Source organism: Panthera onca, chromosome C2 (assembly GCF_046562875.1).
Source record: "Panthera onca isolate mPanOnc1 chromosome C2, mPanOnc1 haplotype 2, whole genome shotgun sequence".
Classification (NCBI taxonomy): domain Eukaryota; kingdom Metazoa; phylum Chordata; class Mammalia; order Carnivora; family Felidae; genus Panthera; species Panthera onca.
In genome coordinates, this window is record NC_138347.1 from 69099762 (window position 1) to 69115488 (window position 15727).

Consider the following 15727-nt stretch of genomic DNA (forward strand, 5'->3'; position numbering starts at 1 on the left):
TGTTCGGTGTGTCCCACAGCCCTCTCTCCCCCAGCACAAAGGCCCAGCTCCCGGGGCTGCTCACTGTCCCCAGCTTGTTTTCTCCTTCACAACCTTCCCCTGGACCCCACCTCACTGCCCCCAGGATCTGCCTGTAATGGATGTGCCAGAGCTGAGGGCAGCAGGCTGCTGATGGCCCGGCTCAAAGTCCATGCACTCCTGCCTCTGCCCTCAGGAGAGGCAAATGACTGCATCGGTCCCTAAGTCACAACCACCTGGTGCTCTTCAAAGCTCCCATTTTGCCGTAACTAACAGAGCATGGGTCCAAGTGATCGTCTTGGAAAATAAAATCACCAACCCATTTTTACTGGGTTTTTCTTACAGTTATATACGCATTTCCAGCAACTTATTAAAGGTCTACTCCTGATACTCTGAGCTCCCCACTTTGGTTAAATATCCACTAGACATTATAATTCCAATTTGGCTGCCCCAACATACTGAAGGCTGAGCATCCCCCTGGAAGCTGGCTGGAGTATGCACAAGGAACCCAAGCTCATCATTAGGAGGGTAAATATGCAGCTTTGAAAAGAGGAGAATAAGGGGCACCCGGGTGGCTCAGTCAGTTAAGCGCCGACTGGATTTCGGCTCAGGTCATGATCTCACGGTTTGCGAGTTTAAGCCCTGCACTGGGCTCCGTGCTGTCAGTGCAGAGCCTGCTTAGGATTCTCTATCCCTCTCTCTTTGCCCCTCCTCCTCCTCCTCCTCTCTCTCTCTCTCAAAATAAATAAACTTAAAAATACACAAATAAAAATTTTAAAATATATATGTATATGCACACATAACTTATATTTTACAACTGCACTGGTATAAAGATGAATATATTAATATTGTGAATTAAAACATTTTCTTTGACCCAAAAGTTTATTTTTTTCTAATTCTATAAGATATTGAGATATTTTTGTGGGGTGTTGTGCCTGATACATCAGTGGGCCCTGGGGGAAGGTGAGACCAGGGAGAGGGAGACACTTTGTAGAGTCACACAAGTCCTTCCCTGCACAGTTATTTATACCACAGCTGCAACTCTTGCACCTCCCTCTACGAGCAAGTCCGGGTCCCTCTATGAGCAAGGCCCGGCATCCCGGAAGCCCCAGGGGCAGCCCTCAGGGGACTCACAGTGGAGGAGGGGTGAGCCACAGACACATCACCAGACACTGGGCAGAAGACAGTGGCAGCAGGGAGGTGCTGAGTGCTCCAGGAGCACACAGGAAGGAAGGGTTACTTGCAGCTGGGGCAAGGACAAACTCAGGGATGACGTGGCTTTTCAGTGCGAGTCTGTCCCATGAAAGAGGTGTCTCACGGAGAGAGGTGCTCCCAGAGCAGAGGCATGATGGAAGCGGCACGGGCACTTCCATCGCACGTGGAGGAACTCGGCCTGGCCTGAGCATAAAGTAAGGATACAGGAGTTGGGGCAGACTCGGAAAGAAAGGCCAGACCACACGTCAGGACAAGTGTGCACAAGTGCAATGTCTGTGAGGCCCACTTGAATGGGACTGGTAGGCTCTGGGGACCACCGGGCACCGCAACCAGGAGTGATGAGAGCAGAGCCACGGTTTGGAAAGCTTCTGCCCAGCAGGACTCACCTGGGAGAGATCAGGAGGAGGAGTCTTGGTGAGAAGCACAGAGGGCCTGAGTGAGGTGGCGAGTGGACGTGGGTATGCACCACTAAGGCTGTGCAGAGGCTGGGAGAGGTGGGCAGTGCCAAACGGCCACTGGCCCAGTCACCAAGGCTTCACGGGGTTCGCTGGGGTGCAGGCAAGGAAGCTGGGGCTCAGTCCTGGGGTTGCCTAGGAAAGCTGAGCAAGTACTTACTCTCTGTTCCTAGCACTGGGGGAAGAGAGCTCTTGGGCCTCCGGGCTTTCATCTCCGGGGCCTTGGCATTCTCCCTGGCAGGAGCATCTGGAACAGAACAGGTAATGACGGACATTAGTTGGCTGCTGCCCAAGGAAATGAACAGAGGAGGTGTCTTAATAAAAATCCCACCCCAACCAAAATTACAGCACTCCCCCCCCCCCCCCCCCGCCCCGTCTCCTCTTTCCACTCTGGGGGCCCTCCGTGCCTGCCGAGCAGACGGCGCCTGCCTCGGGCACCTTCCTCCACCGGAGCACCAAAGAAGGAGCGTGCGCGCACTCCACTGCGCCTTATAAATCAGGTGGAGAGAGCAGTCACCCAGGCAAGATGGATGGACAGGCTATGCTGGGAGCTATTATGCATTCCCCTGCATGGTAGGCACGGGCTGCCAGGAATCACATCGCTGGCAGGGTCGGAGGAGCGGCGGCACCCCTGTGCTCACTTCTCTCCCATCTTTTCCCTTCACTGGGTCTTTACTCGCTAGCGCTAACTGCTCTGTATTTCCAAAAGCCTGCTCTGTATGGAGAGGTCTCTCCGACAGAAGAAAGAGGGGACAGGGTCCATGCCTCAGCTCATGGTCTGGAAGGGGCCTGCACCTTCTGATTTCCCAGACTTCTTTCTACAGTTGGTCACTGACAGACTTTAAGACCAGATGAAGGCCTCTGAGCAGGCAGCCGGCATGCCTCACCCCCTCTGGACTGAGCCTTGGACCCATTATGGGAGGCTGTGCACTCCTCCTCAAAGTGGGTCCAATGAAACCGAGCCTTCTGGGTGGACCTGAAATGGCAGGTGGATGAGTGCACAATGCCTTGGTCCTCTCTTCCACGTTCCCTATTCCATTTTATTTTATTTTATTTTATTTTTTAATTTATTTTTGGGACAGAGAGAGACAGAGCATGAACGGGGGAGGGGCAGAGAGAGAGGGAGACACAGAATCGGAAACAGGCTCCAGGCTCCGAGCCATCAGCCCAGAGCCTGACGCGGGGCTCGAACCCACGGACTGTGAGATCGTGACCTGGCTGAAGTCGGACGCTCAACCGACTGCGCCACCCAGGCGCCCCCCCTATTCCATTTTAACGTCGAGTGTGGACATCACCACACTCTCTCCCTTGTTGGGGCAGAAGAGTAACATCACACTGGGCTGGGTGGTCAGAAAGGGCCTTACTGGGCCCCAAGGAGACTAGACTTCAGGAAGCTTTGGGGAAACCACCCAGGAACTCGGATAAGAAGTTGCTGGTTAAACAGCTATCACTGTGTTCCAGCATTTTCCCCACAAGGAATTCTCCTCAGGGATGTGCTGAGAGGGAGCCTCCCTGTCAGAGTCCCTTCCTGCCATTCATTTTCCGGCTCCTGAAGACAGGAAACTCAAAGGGAGGAAGGAGGGGGTGGGACTTTCCAGCTGAAGCTTGAACCACATTCCTGTGGCTTGGCTAGGGAGGAAGGGCCATCTTGCTGTCTTGCCTCCTGGATGGGGCAGTCCTAGCTGCTAACACATGCCCTCTCCCAGACTGGTTCCTGGGGCTTTGTGTGGTGGACACAGGTTGCACAGAACTAGGGCCTAGGGATGAACACTTCCCTAGCACACGGTCTCCTGATGCTCCCATCTGGATGCACTGCTCCTTCTAGATGACATTTGGGTCTCATTTCTGCTTCAGAAGGTGGATTGGCCCATATAAATCCTCCCACAAAGAGTCAAGCTTCCTAACCTAAAGCCTGCCCACTCTCAGTTCTAGCTGGGTATTTCAGGACAGGAGGCCCGGTGTGGGCATCGTCTAAGCTCACCGGCAGCTCCGAGGCACAAGGCCTCTGGGGCTATGGGGGCAACTCCCTACTGAAATCAGCCAAAGCTGTACACATGTAACTACAGGAATGGTTGAGCGTAGGCCTCATGAAGAGTTTCCTAGCAGTATATGGCAGGGAACAGTGCTGAGGGAACCAAGCTGGAAGCCCTACCCTGCCTCCACTATTCTCCTTCTGCCACATTCTATAAGAGCAAACAGAATCCTACATGGTGAGTCAGGGGTCCGTGCCTTCCGTCGCTGACACTGCCTGTGTCCTGTCTCCTCAGTGGCCACCCACACACCAGGTTCCATGTGGATACAGATGGAGAAGCAGAAAGTCCTGTGGGGAGGGGATGATTTCACTTCCTCACACTGGGTATTTTCCCCTGGCCTAATGGTCATTCTCAGCTACAGAAAAATCCTCAATATTTGTCAACTTGTGTGGTTCTCAGCATTGGCTGCCCATTAGAAGCAGCTGTACATAGGTGTCTCACCCTGTAGATCCTGGTTTAATTGGTCTGGTTAGGGCCTGGGTGTCCATATTATCCAGAAGCTCCACAGATGACTTTCATATGTCACTCCCAGTCTGTGTGTGACACAGGCCGTGTGTGTGTGTGTGTGTGTGTATTTGTATGCACATGTGTGTACGTGCCTGTGTGTCTAAAGGTGGGCATGCGGTACATGGAGGGTCTCAGGGACTATTCTGAGAGACAGGAACACCTATCGTTGTATCTCTTGATGTCTGGGGACTAGGGTGCCATAAACCAGGGTGTAGCAGTCTATGTTTCTTTCTTCCCTTCCTTCAAGACCTGATAGGCACCAATGACAATTTACAGGAAGGTACACTCCAAAGTGTGTTTGTTTTCCCCTTTTTTAAAGAAGAAGAAGAGACAGCCAAGAGTGTACAGAGCTCTGTGCTTCTTGGCTTGAATACTCTCTTTGCCCATCTTTCTTCTGGTGAGTTCTGGGGACATCGCAGGAGAAAAGTGAAGAAGGATCGGGGTTGCTTTGTTTTTTTGTTTTTTGTTTTTTTTTAACTGGTGTGTAACTCGAGGCATAAGCAAGCCAGGGATGAGAGGCTGGTCTTCCTGGGTTCCTAAGGAAGGGAAACAAGGACGGAGATTCCTTCTCTCCTCGTGGGGTCGCATGGGCCTTTGCTTCTAAGCGGCATTAGAGTAGAGACCAGGGAGGAGGGTACCAGTTTTGGCTTTGTCATTAGCAATCTTGGGATCATGAGCAAATCATGTCAACTGCCCTGGGTCTCTATTTCCATACCCGTGCAAAGGAAAGTACACTTATTCCTTCTACCGTAGTGTTAAGATGCTCAAAGGAGAGAATGTATTCAGTAGTGCTCGGGAAAGGAGAAAAATGGTCATGTACCTATTAATTCATTCCTCCTGCTCACCACATTTCCTCAGCTCCCTCCCAGTCTGCTTTAAAATTCTCCACTTTCAAAAGCCCTGCCTGACCAGCCCCCACCCGCATGTTTCCCGCCTCCGCATCTGTATTCAGCTTTTGGGTGCTGGCTTTTACACTGACGTGTGAGTGCACTACCCTGTCATGTGCTTTGAGCTTTGTTTTTAGAAGTTCTGTGTACTTTATCTTTCCATCTGACCATGAGGAAAGGGGCTCAAGTTTCCCTTTCAAACCAGGCACACCTCCAGACTTGGAGCCCCCCCAGGGGTGGGACTGAGCCCCCACTTCCCTCAGTCCTCCTGCCCCATGGGGGCTGTGCCTGCGCCAGTAGCCACCGGCCCTCTGTGAGGGCTGCAGCAAGGGGTGGGCTGGAAGGACCACGTGCTTAATCAGAACCAGCTCTGTGTTCACATGGATGCCCAGGGGATAAAAATAATAGTAATACAAGACTAAGAGCAGCTTGTATTTTCTATTTTAATCAGTTTGTGATGAAATTGAACTCCATTTCTAGATCTCGGCCCCAGGGCTGGAGTCCATTGCTGGCCGGGTTGTGCCCCAAAAGAAGGATGGGAAGATGGAAATATAGGGAGGTGGGGGGCCTCTACATAGGGAGGAAAATGTGTCCTTATATGGACAATACCTCACCCCCATCCACTCCTGGGCTAGCTCTGGACCTGACCCTTCAGGGCAGCATTTTTGCTTCTGTCTTCCCCAGGAGGTTGGTTCCCTGAATTACAAGCTTAAGGCAGGGGGAGTGAGGTCTTGGGAGGCTTCTGGGGGTGGGAGGGGGTCAAGCGTCCAGGAGCTCCACCAGGGGGCAGAGGGGGTGGCCTCTCTCTGCCCGAGGGCAAGCAGCAAGCTGGCTCCATCAGAAGACCCGGTGCTCTAGTCAGGAAAAGAGCTCCTTGCTGGCTCTACTCTTTGGGGCCTATGAGTCCTTGGGCAAGTTCCCTGAACTTTTTTGAGCTGACCTTCACCAGGAAAACAGGAGTAACACCCCAACAGAGTAAATGAGATGTAAAGTAACAGTGGGCATTCACTGGGTTACTTAGCCCATACCTGGCACGATGCTAAGTGCTTTGTCTACTTGTTTCACGTGGAACCGTATCATTTGCCAATATTCAACTGTCTTTGGCCTACTGGGGAAGCAGTTTTATTCAGTTCAATTGAATGCATGTTGGCTGCCTGTGGTGACATGACGGACAAACGTGAAAGTGGGAGCAGACTTGTGAATGTGGCAGGAAGAAGGGTGCATGGCTATCAGCTCAGGCACAGTCAGAGGTTCCTGATGGCCATGGGGGCAGTTAAGCATGGTAGTTAGGAGCCAAGGCTTGTGTTTAAATTCCCACCCAGTTAGTTATTAGCTGCATGGACTTCAGCAGGCCCCTCAGTCTCTATATGCCTCAGTTTGGGCTTTTTTACTATCGCTCCACTAAACCCCCTTGTCACAGCCACAAAACCCCTTTGAATTGCTAAAGCTGATGGTCTCAGGCTCATCCTGTTCTCAGCGGCAGCATCTGACACACTGATGTCATCATTCCTTCCTTATTCAAATGGCTGTCATTTGGCTTCTGGGGCACCCCTCTCTCCTGGATTTCTTCCTGTCCCACTGTGGCCATTCCCTCTTGGTCTCCTTCCCAGACCTCTGTCCTGCCCTACTCCTCCTCCTCCCTACTCCATCCACATCCACCTTAGGGACCTCATTCAGTCCCAGAACATTCAATGGCCTCTTATGTGGACAGCTCCCCATACCCTGCCTCCAACCCTGACCTCCTTACTCAACTCCAGATTCATCTAAATGCCTGCCTATGTGACGTGCCCACATGGACGTCTAACGGACATCTGACACTTCACAGGCACTTGATTGGCCCTTGCCCCTTACATGCCTATCTCAGAAGGTGATGCCACCATTGATCCATGCTCCCCCATGAAAACTAAGTCACTTTGACTTCCCCTTCTCTCCATCTCTTCTTCTTCTTCTTTTTTTAAATGTTTGTTTATTTTTGAGAGAGAGAGAGAGAGAGAGAGAGAGAGAGAGAGAGAGTGACAGAGCATGAGTCGGGGAGAGAGGGGCAGAGAGAGAAGGAGACACAGAATCTGAAGCTGTCAGCACAGAGTCCGACACAGGACCTGAACCCACAACCCTGAGATCATGACCTGAGCTGAAGTCAGACGCTTAACTAACTGAGCCACCCAAGCGCCCCTCTCTCTCTCCATTTCTAATGCATCAGCAAATCCTATCAGCTCTACTGTGAGAATAGATTATGAATCTCATCACCTCTTACCTCTTCTGTGGAGCCTAAGCTGACATCACCTTCTGCCTGGGCCATCACAGGAGGTCTCCCTGCTCTCCCTCTCATCCACACAGGGATTGGGTGACTCTGGTCACCAGGATCACCTGAGTGACCCTTCACCATATCTAGAGCTGGCCCACCACACTCAGACAGATCTGGCTGCTGGTACTCCTCACCTCGTTTCCCACCACTCTGTCCTGGCTCACAGCTCAGCCACCCTGGCCTTCCTACTCCCGGGAATGCCTCAGGTATAGCTTCTGCTCGGGCTTTGCTCTCACCAGTACCTCTTCCTTCTTACTTCGAGATTCCTTCACACTTCCTTCAGGCCTCTGTTCCAATGTCACTTCCTCATAGAGGCCTCACAGCCACCTTCTCTAAAAGTAACATCTTCCCCACACCCTACTTTGCTTCCTTCGTAGCACCTGGTATTGCCTGAGATTACACGTCTGTTCATCTATGTTACTGTTTCCCCCTCACAAGAATGTAAAGTTCCCGATAACAGGACCTTCTGTTTTGTTCACTGCTTTTAACCCAGCCCCAAGAGCAGTGCCTGGCACAGAGTGGGATGAATGACCACGGGATGCCCGCTGGAACATCACCTCTTACCACACAAATGTACGACCCTCCATGGCCATGAAGCCCTTGATCTCACTGGTAGCTGTGGCCAGGGTGGCTGGGGGAGGGTGGCCTAAGCTGCCCTGTCTTGGGATTTGGGCCTACAAAGGGTTTTGTTTCCCTACCTCTCACCTGGAGTGAGAGGGAATGGGTCACTCAGGCCAGGTGAGCAGAGGACTCCCCGGTAGGAAGGGCTGTTACTAAGGCAGCCCTGGATCTCTCGGACAGTGGATACTGCCATGCTATTCACTAGACAGAGACGCCATACCAAGTCATGGAAAGGGTAGGCTGTAGAACTGACACACCCAGGTGTGAGCCCTGTCAGGGTAAATCCTATTCTAACTCCCTGCGCAGGGTGGCTCCAAGGGCAAGAGCTTTGGGATCAGAGACATCCAGAGAGTCTGCATCTCCTGTGTACTGTCTGCATGACCTGGGGAGGATGCTGACCCTCGCCGAGCCTCTGTTTTCCCACCGAGAGATACCCTGCCCAACTGTTGTATGAGCTAAAAATGCACAAGAGCCTCTAGCCAGAGCAAACCTTGAAGGTCAGCTTTGTCCCCCTGGAAGAGTTCAGGCTTCAGGTGCTTTCTGGGGTACAAGGTTGACACTGGCCCTTCTGCTGCACTTGGAAGGAACAGGGGTGTGACCAGATCAAGAAAGTGCACGAGAGCACCCTTTTTCTTAGGGAAAAGACACACAGCATGATGATAATGGCCAGATGTGCTCAGTTATAAAAGCTACCTCCCTTTGTCTTTACTCTAAGTGGGAAAAAACAGGAATGTGGCTAATACAGAGTGGCCAATGAGCCAAAGTCATTTTCATGAGATCCTGAAATATATCATTATATTGGCCACAGATATGGTCTTCATGGTATTTGGCACAGGCTGTGTGACTGATAGCTAGTGACTGTCAGGGGGTAGGGCCAGCTCATGTCAGCATGAGCTATAGTGGAGAGGAATCTCACTGCCCCTTGGGAAGGAGGGACACAGTCCTATCGGGAGGTTAAGCAGGCAGCTGCAGATGGAGAGAGAAATCAGGAGACCCCACGCGATGAACGAACTTGCAAATTCAGTAACAATCCCTTCTTAGGGCAAGTTTGATTAAAAACTATGGGGGCTCTCTTCAGAAAAATGCTCTGATTTAAAAGCACACAAAATTCTGCCTATAATTTCAAAGAGTCCACGGACCCCCTGGGATCTTTCAGTTAGGTACCACTGCCTTGGGGAGAGCCGGGAGCACCAGGGGATGGAAGGAGGACAGGAAAGCAGCTGGGCTGAGGGGAGCACAGGAGGGGAAACGGTGAGGCAAGGTGGCAGGGGAGCAGTTAGGGAAACTGCAGTTCTTTGTGAAGAGGTGGCTCATGACTGAGAAATAAAACTCCATGTGGCAGGAAGGCCACCCACTCGCAGGACACTAATATATCTCCAAGTCTAGCAACAGGGAAAAGAGTGGGTGTGAAGGGGCTGCCCTTTTTCTCTTTGAAAAACAAAACCAATTAACTGAGAGTCAGTCCTGTTATCTCAGCTGGTCTCCCTTTGACCTCTTTGCTAGCTCTTCTCCTAAGACCCAGATCTCAGTCAGCAGCCCCAAGGCCAAACTAGAGATAAGTAATGGTGATCAAGATTAGTAGAGAGTGGGGATCCTGGGTGGCTCCTTCGGTTATGCCTCCTTCGGCTCAGGTCATGATCTCATAGCTTGTGAGTTCGAGCCCCAGTTCGAGCCCCACATCGGGCTCTGTGGCGCCTGACAACTCAGAGCCTGGAGCCTGCTTCGGATTCTGTGTCCCTCTCTCACTCTGCCCCTCCCTGCTCATTCTCTTTCTCGCTCTCTCCCAAGAATGAAACATTAAAAAAAAAAAAAAAAAAAAAAAAAAGATTACCAGAGAGTACAAGGGAATCTAGTAGAAGGAAGCCAACTTATGGGTAAAAAAGTCCCATATGTTGCTGAATGAATTCCCCAAACCTTAAAAAAACAAACAAACAAACAAAAAAAACCAAATGTATTCTATAGGGAAAAAGAAATTTTTATTTTGAAAACTAAGTTTGGTTTTCAAAATAAAACATTTGCTGTTTCTCAAAAAGGTGCTGACATTTCGCAGATAAGGAGAATGAATTGCTGTCCCGCCTTCAGCTAGCCCTGTAAATAGGACCCAAAGAATCCAGGGATCCCCAAAGCAGCTATTAGCAGGCGGGGCTTCCTTCTAGATTGGTTGGGTCTAGCATGCTTCTCAAGTGTGGGCTGTTTGGAGTCAAGTTCCCAGAAACACTTTTTTTTTTTTTTTTCTGTAAACTGCAGCACCTGTAGGGAAAGCAGCAGGAAACGTGACCTGGGCAGGTGACAGCCCAGGTCACACACCACAGAGTACCTGGCGGCAGCAGCCTCTACCCAGAGCCTCAAAACATGGGTTTCAAGCCCATGGCTCTGAACTGACCCATCAAATCCACTCCTTGGACCCAGAGCCCCAGTGACAGATACATTCACAGAACTCCTCCAGGGAGACACACACACAATAGTCTTCCATTTCAGCTTTACTGCCGGCTATTGACAATTTAAGCTGTTTTGCCATTGTGTGTATATGTTTTTTAACTTTTCTTTTCAGCGCTCTTTTTTCTTTTATTATTTTTTTTAAAGTTAAAAAAAAAACTTTTTTTAAATGTTTATTTACTTTTAAGAGAAATAGAGAGAGAGACAGAGACATGAGCAGGGGAGGGGCAGAGAGAAGAGGGAGACAGAGTCCAAAGCAGGCTCCAGGCTCTGAGCCGTCAGCACAGAGCCTGAAGTGGGGCTCGAACCCACAACTGTGAGATCATACCTGAGCTAAAGTCAGACGCCTGACTGACTGAGCCACCTCAACATTCTTTTTCTTAAAAAAAAAAAAAAAAGACAAGACTTTCTTTTCTTCCATTCTTAATATATCACGGATCTCAGTGTTTATGATCAAGAAATCAGATTATAAAGCCGAGAATGGGGACAAAGGTTCTACATCTTGTGGAATGGCAGGGAAACAGGTCAGGACTTTATACCCCAAGTGATCATATTCAGGAGTCAGAAGAGCAACAAAGTTGGTCTTTGAGTTGCCTTATTTGGACACCAGTTTTTCACGTGTCACTAAGAGTTACTAACCAGGCATTTCAAGAGCAAGAAATTATTTCCCCCACACAACCTTTTCAGACAGTTCCAGGCAAGTATCAAAAAAGAAGAAAGCACTCTGGATTGTGAATCCCACTACAGCATTCTGGCTCTAGCTTGGCCCTCAACAGACCAGGAAACCTCATGTAGGACATGTTCCTTCTCAATGGCCTTGGTTTTCTACTCTTCAAAATGAGGGTGGTTGCCTAGACCATCCCAAGGTCTGTTCTACTTCTAAGGCTCTAATTCTAAACTTCACAAAGAAGAGAGAAAGAAGAGTCACAAACACACAGCCTGCACTTCTTTAGGATAAATCTCAACCCCTCACTGCCTGGCCTCCCCCTTTCCTCACTCAGAAACTCCACTCAGAGGGAGCGGAGTGGCTCAGGAGGTTAAGCGTCCGACTTTGGCTCAGGTCATGATCTCACGGTTCATGGGTTCCAGCCCCATGTCGGGCTCTGTGCTGACGGCCTGAACCTGGAGCCTGTTTCAGATTCTGTGTGTCCCTCTCTCTCTGCCCCTCCCCGCTTGTGCTCTCTCTCTCTCTCTTTTTCAAAAATAAATAAACATTAAAAAAAAAATGAAACTCCACTCAGACCAGGCAGCCCTCTGCCCCCACGTTTCTTCCTCTCCCTCTGCTGTATTACAATTACTTTCTCTTCTTGCAGAGGGCTTCTCCCCTCTACCCAAAGATGCAGCCCCAACTCACCTCCTCAGGGAAGTATCCCCACATGGACCCCGCTCTACTCCGTCCTCACCTCACCACGGGTCTGACCTGCCAGCACTGACACTTGTCTGCTGCAGCTTGTAAAATACTATGTAGTCATTTTCCTGTGGGTGTGTCTTTTCTCCTCCAGCCCAGTGCCTGGTTTCCCCGCTCAGCAAGCTTCTGCATCTGGGGGTCAGGACTGGGGACAGGGCGGGGACAATAAGGTGAGCGGCCCCTCCTCTCAGCCAGGGGCAGGGCTGCAAGGTCACATAGGGCCATCAAGTAGAGCTGCCATTTTCCTTTCTGGCTCATTTTGTGCAAAAGATGGCTTGATACCCACAAAACAAATGCCTCAGGTAGGGATGGCAGTCTTGGATGCAGTTCTGTTTAGGTATGGTTGGCCAGGGAAGGGCTGAGAAGGGGGACTACTTTGTGTGGCAGTGATGGGTGGGCACGACCTACCATCCACGGTGACTTGGCAGAAGCACTCAGCCTGGCCGGCGCCATTCTTGGCTATGCACTTGTATACGCCTCTGTCTTCGGGCAATGCCTTCTCGATGGAGACAGAGCACAGTGAGCCTAGGAAGGAAGAGGAAGAACCATTGAGTGGACCCAGTATAAGCCCAATACCTGCCCTGGGACCTGGGACATGGCAGGTGAATGTTATTCACATGGATAGCCACTGGGAGCCCAGAAGTCAGACGTCCTGTGGGAACCAACCCTCTCTCCCTACCAAGGGTCAGGGTAGTTTTTTCTGATAAGCCAGGTCCAAAATAACTGATCCCTAAGTATATTTCCTCCTGGTACCCTCTTCCCAAATTCCAGCAAGCTCTCTTATAGGGACATAATGGAAAGGCACAGAAGAAGAGAGCAAAATAATATCAGCTTTTGGAGAGCATCCAATACAATAGAAGGAGCAGAGGGACCCTGGACCTGCACCCTGGCATGTCACCAAGAGAGATAAGTAGTAGCCAGGCACAGGTTTATAGACCCATGTTAGGAACAGTGGCAGGTGAGGAGGCTCCGCCCAGCATATAGCAATTATTTATCCTGGGAATCTTAGAAAAGGGAGTCCTGAACAAAGAGGTGGGTGAGAGAGGCAGGGGTCCCTTTTGAGCAGGAACACTGACCTGTGGGAAGGTCTGCTGGGAGAAGGAGGGAACTATAGCCTGGGACCCTGGAGCTAGCTTCTCAGGAATAGTATCTGAGCTGAGAAGCACGGCCAACGAGGGGCACTGGGCTGGGAGAGGGGCACTTTGGGGCATCTCCCTTCAGTGCAAGGTCTTTTGGTGACCTCAGAGATGGGTAGAGTCTCTCCACCCCAGCAACCTCTTCTGGCCTGGTTAGGGAAAGGAGAAGCCACGCTGGGCACACACAGGAATCGGGGGTCTGGTCCCTGCCCACCCTAGCTCTCTCATCCCAGAGCTGGCTACTTCCCTGGAGCTCCCCCCTTGGGGGATTTCCCTCAGGATGTGGGGAGAGGCCAGCTGAGGGCTGGGACTGCTGGGCCAGGCAGGAGGGCAGTGGCACTGTAGTTCCTGCCTTCAGACACACAAACAAGTCAACAGCATGGCATCCTGCCCAAAGCTGCCCTGTTGTCAGGGCGGCAGTCATTACAAAAAAGAGGAGGACAGAGCCAGGGCCACGTGCATCCTGCTGCCTGGAGCCACTGGCTCCAGCTACTCCACTCCCCCTGCCAATTGCTCAGTATAAGCCACCAGCCCTACGTGGACAGAACTGTGTGCATCCCAGGCGTATGTGCGGGGCAACATGGCCAGAAGGGAGGTCAACAGGCACTGCTCCCAAAGGGTCTTTGATCTCAAAAAGTACCCTCACCCCCATTAGGTAGAGGCACAGACTTGAGAGCAATGAATACAAGGGTATTCAGAGAACCTCACTAAAGCTAGGAAGGAAGGCAGAGGCATTTAACAGTTCTCTTTGCTTCTTGGTACCTGGCTTATGTCTGAACAAGGAAACCTTAGTCCTCTGGACCACCTCCCTCCTATTCATATAGACCTTACCTCTCAGGAAAGGCCTCCCTACATTCTCCCACAGGGGAGGGCAAGGGATCAGGATCTCTTCTCACTGTAGTTAGGAGACAGAATTTGCAGAAACTGCAACAGAAAGGGTTGGACTCACTCTCATGAGTGACACCGTGAGGCACAAGAATCTGGGATTGAGGGTGACTGTCCTCTCTAGAGAGGACCTTCCACTCATCCGAGAGGGCAGGGGGCTGCTAAGATGACCTCTGGCATCCTGATTTGAGGCTTAGAGGAAACACACCCCCTTTTGTCACTTCCCTTCAGTCTGAGGCTAAGGCTCTGGGAGCAGACACCCCACTCCCAGTACATATCCTGCTTGGATCCCTGACTGTGCTTCAGCTTCAGTCCCCTCACTGCTTTCAGCCTTAAGCCCAAATGGCACAAACTGCAAAGACAATGGTGAGACCACCAGAAGTCGGGGCCGTTAGACCACAGCCCTCACCCCCTCACCAGGGAAAGTAGCAGAGCAGGCAGCTCATCAAGCCTCCCAAAGCCTGGACCCCTGGCCATGTGCTTGTGCTTGCGTGGGCTGGGGGAGGGCCCCCAGGCAGGCTTGGAGGCCCGGCTAGCCCAGATTGAAGAATCTGGTATTTCCTGTGGGACAGCTTATTCCTGACCTCCAGAAGAAAAACCGTTTCCCAGAGTTTTTTTTCCGAGAAGCCTCAGCCTGGTGGGGAATTTTGAGGGAGGTGAGGGGGATGGTAGCAGTCACCACAGAACCAAAGATCCAATAAATGGCTCAGCTAGAACTGTCCCTGGGAGAGCCCCTCATGGCCATGGAGTCTGAGGTCTCCCATCTTGCTCCAAGTGTGTGGCAAGAGGGGAGGCCGGGGTTGGGGGGTGCAGGGTGAGAGGGGGTGGCCCAAAGCCCTAGAGGCTGTGCTCTGAGGATACCCTCAGTGGGCAGTGCCTCCCCACCCTGGTCCCCTAGAACGTCTGGACAGTGCAACTCAGCTCCAGATCACCTCCTCGAGGACAGCGCCTTCCCTATCACCCATAAGCATCCCCAGCCACAGACAGACCTCTTCTGTGCCCCGAGTTTCTCTTTATCAGAGCATGTCTTCCAAGGCTGTTGCTGAAACACATGTCTGTCTCCCACACTAATTCTTGGAGGGCAGTGACTGTGTCTACTACGAATCTTTTTCCTCAGCCTGGAATGCAGTCACAATAAAAAAGAAAAAAAAAATTGCCATCTGAGATGACCAAGGCACATTTCTGTAGCAGGTGATCTGGGAGGATCTATGCAAGAGAAAGTCACGAACATTTAGTCAAATATAACCTACCATTGAAAAAGGTAAGATAGTTTCTGAAAGGAAAAAATTCCTACGTCAGAGTTCTTCAAATGGATTATGCATATAACAATATTGCCTTGCATATTGCATTTATGCACTAGGATGCATAAATCCTAGTGTTTTGTACGATGAATTCACATAGGTTTTTAAAAAAGCCTTTTCAAGATCTCACATTAAAGGTGATTAAAAACGAACCATCGGTTGACAACGGCAACAAAAATAAATTCTCGTATTAGGCTAGGAGACATGTTTTCCAGGGAAAGAAGCCTGGCCTGGGGACAGGAAACAGGGCATAAAGATGAAAACACTTCTCGGGAGGAGTGTAGGGCTCCCCTTGGCTCACTGGCCATCCCTCCCAGTCCTCAGCCAAGGCCAAAGCCTGAGGAGCATGGCTGCAGGCCTGAAAGGGCCTGGTGTCATCCCTCCACAGGCCTGGAGGCCAGGCCCAGCCACCATAAGTGGCCACCATCTGCCTGGCAGCTCTGGGGGGATGCAGGGAGGGGAAGGGTGCCTCTACATGTCCCTTCAAGAATTAGCAGTCAATGCCAGCCGACTCGTTACA

The 15727-nt window shown here is 51.1% G+C and overlaps 1 protein-coding gene across 6 annotated transcripts in view; it reads right to left on the reverse strand.

Annotated features, from left to right (window-relative positions):
- MYLK (myosin light chain kinase) overlaps window positions 1-15727 on the reverse strand; it is a 279456-nt gene that overhangs the window by 65038 nt on the left and 198691 nt on the right. For 4 of the 6 annotated variants that reach the window (XM_060639759.3, XM_060639758.3, XM_060639756.3 and 1 more), the window contains 2 exons: window positions 12294-12410; window positions 1849-1935 (listed from right to left, as the gene is read on the reverse strand). In XM_060639759.3, the coding sequence (XP_060495742.2) occupies window positions 1849-1935; window positions 12294-12410 (204 nt within the window). Of the gene's footprint in view, window positions 1-1619; window positions 1809-1848; window positions 1936-11831; window positions 11964-12293; window positions 12411-15727 lie in introns of those variants that run through there. The other 2 variants (XM_060639761.3, XM_060639762.3) reach the window with 2 other exon arrangements.